The sequence below is a fragment of the Elephantulus edwardii genome, unplaced genomic scaffold, assembly GCF_000299155.1.
Source record: "Elephantulus edwardii isolate Elephantulus edwardi_28Jun2011 unplaced genomic scaffold, EleEdw1.0 scaffold00211, whole genome shotgun sequence".
NCBI classification, from domain to species: domain Eukaryota; kingdom Metazoa; phylum Chordata; class Mammalia; order Macroscelidea; family Macroscelididae; genus Elephantulus; species Elephantulus edwardii.
The window spans coordinates 2,972,056-2,978,055 of record NW_006399961.1 but is presented as its reverse complement, the minus strand read 5'-3'; the positions used below and the strand labels follow the sequence as shown (position 1 = coordinate 2,978,055).

At 47.0% G+C, this 6,000-nt stretch overlaps 1 protein-coding gene across 1 annotated transcript in view; it reads left to right on the top strand.

Annotated features, from left to right (window-relative positions):
* Window positions 1–6,000, top strand: part of RFX4 (regulatory factor X, 4 (influences HLA class II expression)) — a 292,151-nt gene that overhangs the window by 139,473 nt on the left and 146,678 nt on the right. The window contains exon 4 of the mRNA XM_006897540.1: window positions 3,980–4,103. Within this exon, the coding sequence (XP_006897602.1) occupies window positions 3,980–4,103 (124 nt within the window). The remainder of the gene's footprint in view (window positions 1–3,979; window positions 4,104–6,000) is intronic.

Genomic DNA, 6,000 nt, shown 5'->3' with positions numbered 1-6,000 from the left:
AGAAGAAGAAGAAGAAGAAGAAGAAACAGATAATTGTTAACTAGTTTTATATCCTATGCATCTTGCACAGAATGTGGACATACAAGCGTCTCAAATGCTTTTATGTTTTATGGCAAGAAAGGATATGTGACAAGGTCAAGAACTTACTACATGCTTACCATCTTGTGACTTTGTTACAGTCTTTGACCCCAAAAGGAAACTGATGCCCAAGGTCAACTGGTCTGCTCAAGGCCACCAAGGCAGTAAGTAAGTAGCAAAGTTAGGATCTGCACCCAGATAGAGTCCTCACTATTCAAAGGGTTTTAAATGTCTCATTTGTTCACTAGTGGATGGCCAACTCTGCCTCTTGGTCTACGTCTGGAAACGCCACTGAATCCTGCCTACCTTGGACACCTCTGCTGGTATTTGAAATATCAGTGGCATAGCCTCTAGCATCACAGAAATTCACAAGATACCACAGTGCAACAAGCTGGCAGACAGCTGGTGGCAAGGAATATTATCTGTACCACAGACTACCAACCCCCCCCAATAAACCACCTAACAAATATGCCTTGGAAGATGTGCTCGCAGAGTGCTGCTGCTTCAAAGCAAGGGTGGTGAGACTTTGTCTTACTTACTTTGTGTGTGTTATTGGGAGGATCCTATTCCTAGAAAATGAAATCATGTTTGAAAGAGTAGATGCGCAGAGGAGAACGGAAAGGTCCTCAGGGAGAGGGCTTGTGCTGACACAGTGACTGCAACAATGACTTGGGCACCATGGCAATTGTGAGGATGATACAGGATTAAGCAGGTTTCTCTTTTCTGTAGGTTAACAACAACCTAAGTTCATACTCTTTTATTTTTATTCTTCTTCTTCTTCTTATTGTTGTTGTTAATTTGTGTGTGTGTGTGTGTGTACTGTCTAATTGGATCTGACTGGCACAGGAGGAAATTGTCCCTCCTTCTCCAGCAGAGCATCTGATGGATTCGAACCTTGTACCTCTAGGATTGCAGCGCAGCTTCTTGCCACTAGGCCACCAGAGCTTGAGTGTGTTCCTACATTTAACCTCTAACCCATGAGACAAGAGCAAGTATGTTGTTGTTGTTGTTGTTATGTACTATCGAGTCGACTCATAGAGACCCTATGTACAACAGCCCTAAACTCTGCTCTGTCCTGTGCCAATCACTGTCTCCAACACACCCATCCTGATTACCCCAGTCACTGAATCAATCCACCTCATAGAGGGTATTCCCCTCCTGCTCTGTCCCTCCACCCTCCCAAGCATGATGTCCCTCTCCAAGGACCTCTCCCTCTTTACAACATATCCACAGTACGTCAGATGAAGCTTCAGAATCCTTGCCTCCAAGGAGCAGCCCAGTTTAACCCTCTCCAGGATGAATCTGTTTATATTCTTAGCAGTCCATGGTACACTCAATACTCATCCAGCACAGCTCAAAGGCAGCAATTCTCCTTCTATCCTCCCTAGTCATTGTCCAACTCTCTGATGCATAACAAGTGGTTGCAAAGACCACGGCCTGTATCAGACACACCTTAGTCTCCAGAGATACACCATTGCTCTTCAGAACTTTGGAAAGGTCCTTAACAGCAAACTTTCCCATTGCAATACATCTTTTAATTTCCTGGCTGCTGGTGCCAAGACTGTTGACTGTGGAGCCAAGCAAACTAAAGCTGTGTACAATCTCAATCTCTTCACCATCGATCCTGATACTGCCAATTGGTCCAGTGGTGAGAATCTTTGTCTTCTTGACATTGAGCCTCAATCCATATTGGAGGCTGCAGTCCTTGACCCTCTGCAAGAGCAGGTATAGAGTCATATAATCCTCATACAGCAGAGGAAGAGGGAGCTGTGGTGGCTTAGTGATAAGGAGTTGTGCTGTGAACCCAAGGGCATGTGGTTTGAATCCACCAGCTGGTCCAAGAGAGAGGGGTGGGCAGTTTCCTCCCATGTGATCCTGTGCCTCTGAAAACCCACCAGAAGGCCAGCTATGAGTCACTTCTGACTCGACACTACTTACAACACAGCACGGACAGAGAAGACAAACTGAAGGGAATCAAGAGATTGAACTCTCTCCTGGGGTACAAAACTCCCTCCAGCTGGTGTGTTAATGACCATGTAGTCTCACCTTGACCTTTTGTTTTCCCAGTGGGGACACTATAGGAATGGAGGGGTCACAGCCAGTGGTGAGTGACACCATTAGAGGGTGGTGGTGGTGGTGGTGGTTGTTTGGGGTCAGTTGGGAACCAAGTCATAACTGACCCCCCTGATGGGTTTTCAGAGGCAGCAGATTGCTTGGGGGGAGATTGCTCATCTTCCTCTCAGCAGTTGGTGGATTTGAACTGTTTGCCTTTGGCATGGCAGTGCAGCTCCTTACCACTGGGCCACCAAAACTATTAGAGAGTATGACACCAAAAAACTGTCTATACCAATTTTGTGCAATGTGAGCTGTGGGCACTGGTAAGCCAGACTTTGGTGGCCCTGGGGCCAGGTGTAGAAACCGTGGTGCAGCTGGGCCAGATGATGGTATAGGAGGATGTAGCCAACAGGTCCCAGGGGGGCAAGGGTTCTGCAGGGTGAGTGCCCACCGGGCAGAGGCCATGGCACGCACAGTGCAGGAGCACCTCGGGGTGGCAGCACCAGAGGTTTCTGGAGCCTGGCTGAATTCTGTTTGTTCCTGTTCAGGATGAGGTCCGTGGGATAGAGTGATGTCACACTGGGAGACATCACCTATTTCGTTCCAGCCAAGTTGAATCCTCCTCTACAATAGACGTTAATGTCAGCGTTCTTTCCTTCTGAAATCCTCACTGTTGTTGTTGTTGTTGTATGCCGTCAAGTCAGAACTGATACACTGCTGACTCTCCAGTGGGTCAGTCTCATGGGAGGAGAGCGCCCATCCCTCTCCATTGGAGCAGCCAGTGGATTTGAACCACATACCTCTAGGTTGAGGGAGCTCTGTTGGCCTAGTGGCAAGAAGCCGTACTGCATTCCCTAAGGCACACGGTTCGAGGCCACCAGCTGCTCTGTGGGAGAAGTATGGGCAATCTCCTCCTGTGCGATTAACTGCCTCTGAAAACCCACTGGAAGGTCAGTTATGAGTTAGTTCTGACTCTACAGTACACAACAACAACAACAACCACAACTACCACCTTTGGTTTGGCAGCACAATTCCTTCACACTATGCCCCCCACCAGGGCTTCCTGCTGTGACAAATAGAGTGAGGGTCTGGCCTGGCTGGGCAGGGCACATGCAAAGTCTTGAAGAGTTTTTGGCATCTGGAGGACCTGATCTCCTCAGGAAGAGTCCTGGTGGCGCAGTGGTTACACGCTTGGCTGTTAAGGGAAAGACTGGCAGTTCAAATTCACTAGCTGCTCTGTGGGAGAACAGCATGGCAGTCTGTTCCCATAAAGGTCCACTCACAGTATCAGTCTCTGCCGTGTGGTTGATTTATGATTCCGTAGTGATTCTCCATTGGCCTCCAGAGATCTCAACGGCATGTGAAGAGGCTCCCTGACTCTCTCCCTGCTGGAGGCCCTGGTGGGTTTCACCTACCAGCACTCGAGGACAGCATGTCACAGACTGTGCCACCAGGGCTTCCCGGGGTGGGGGGGGGGTAGTTCTACTCTGCCCTGTGAGGTCTCTACAGCTCGGAACTGACTCAGCCCCAAATGATTTGGGTTTTGATCCACTCAGAATGTGGCCAGACAGCAGACGGAGAGGGACTAGGAATCCGCTCGCGGACAGAGTGACCTGTGGTTATACATAAAAGGCCCGGGAACCTGGGCCCTGCTGACCTGCTAATTCTGTTCCTGATGTCAGGTAGACAGGTAGCTTTGTCCTCCTGAGCTTCAGAGTTCGTCTGCAGGAAGGTGATTCCTTCCAAGGCCCATTGACCTCAGGAGGAGGACGGGGAAGCCTGGCCCAGTCTCTGAGGCAGGAAACACACCAGCCCCTTGGCTCACTGCGTGTTGATTTCCCCCCAGGCTGGAGGAGAACTACGAGATTGCTGAGGGGGTCTGCATCCCCCGGAGCGCCCTCTACATGCACTACCTGGACTTCTGTGAGAAGAACGACACCCAGCCGGTCAACGCAGCCAGCTTTGGCAAGGTGAGTCCAGGCCCTCCGTGTTTACACCCGTTCCCCCTCCAGAGTAGGGTGCGCGCGCTTGTTAATTATTTCTAAACATCTCACTTTTTTATATTGTTGACTTTTAAATTATGGTCTGAGTGGAAGTTTCCAGAGCAAACTGGTTTTCCTTTCAACCATTCATACACATTTTGTTTTATGACATGGATTACAACACTCACATTGTAAGCTCTCTCTCCCTGCTTGGCCCTTCCCCGCAGCCTCCCTCTTAAGAGTGATATTATACTGATCATCTTGTTGCATACTGCCTTTCTCTTCTCTCATGTTAATATACTATTGTCTATTCCCTGGTTTCCCTTCCTCTCTGGTGGCCTAATGGTAAGGATTTGCCCTGCCAACTCAAAGGCAGGCAGTTCAAACCCACCAATGGCTTGACAAGAGAAAGGTGAGTAGCTTCCTCCAGTGTGATTTTCTGCCTCTGAAAACTCACTGGAGGGTTGGTTCTGACTTGATGGTGCATAGCAACAGCCACACCCCATCCTTGGTAACCATCATGCAGAGGCTCAAAGTTTCCAAGGCGAACAGAGGATCCTTCAGCAAAAGGGATGTGCTTGTTCCCTCAGAGTACCGGTTTGATAGGGATGGACAAATCAGCAATTGGCTACCTAAGAGGCAGATATTAGAGCATGAGACATGAAGTAGTAAGCTTATAGGCTTTCACAAAAGCAGTTAGTAGGAAGATGATTGTAAGGGGTGCAAAAAGTCCCCACAATATAAATGAGCAAGATATGGTCTAAAAGAAAGACTCTGTAAAACATAATGTACAATGCATGAAACACAGTGTATATGAATGATAAAAATATTTCTTTATATAAACCTGTCTTTTACCTTTTTATGTTAATAGACTCATACATATAACATTAGTCCTTTTGCAACCAACTTATGTAATTCACATAAAGTCCCCCCAGATTCATCCAAGGTGTGTAGTGTTTAGAGAATTCTACGTTACTTTCAATTACCAAATCACACATGAATTTGCTGTAGTGAATCTCAGAAATAATAGTCCAGAGTGAGAATGGGCATCACCCCTGGAGCTCTTCAATGTGTCATTTATATAAGGTCACTTTCCCCCTTCTGAGAGGCACCTATCAAATCACACGTGCTCACAGGTGAGCTGCATTGCCCACCAATGTAAACACCTTAGGGGAACTGAGGCATGGACTGTGTCCTTGGACTTGAAGTTTGGGAGTCCTCAGCAGAATGTGGTATTACTTGATATTTCACAGCAAACCTGACAGCGTCTTATCTTTATGATAAATCTATATTCTTCAGTCTATCTCGTTGAGAGTTCTTCCTCTTTTTGCCCTGCAAAATGTCCTTTTCCAAGAAATAACCTCTCCTAGCAACATGCCCGAAGTATGTGAGTCAAAGTTTCACCATTCTTACCTCCAGGGAGCACTCTGGCTGCACTTTTTTAAGGATGTATCTGTTTGTTCTTTTGGAAGTCCTTGGGATAGTTCATCTCCAACAGCACATCTCCAAAGCATCAATTCTTCTGTCATTCTTGTTAATTGTTCAGCTCTCAGATACATAGCAAGTGACTGAAAACACCATGCCCTGAATTAGGCACGCCTTAGTCTTCAAACTGACATCATTGTTCCTTGTTAATTTGGAGAGTTCCCTGACAGTGAACTTGCCCATTGCAATACATCTCCTGATCTGACTGCTTGTATCAAGGGTGTTGATTGCGGATCCAAGTAAGCTAAAATTGTCCACACTTTCATCCTTTTCTCCATCTGTCCAGTTGCTCATCGGTCCAGTGGTGAAGATTTGTGTCTTCTTCATGTTAAGTTGCAATCCATTTTGAAAGTTATAGTCCTTGATCTTCTGAAGCAAGTGTTTCAATTCCTCGTCATTT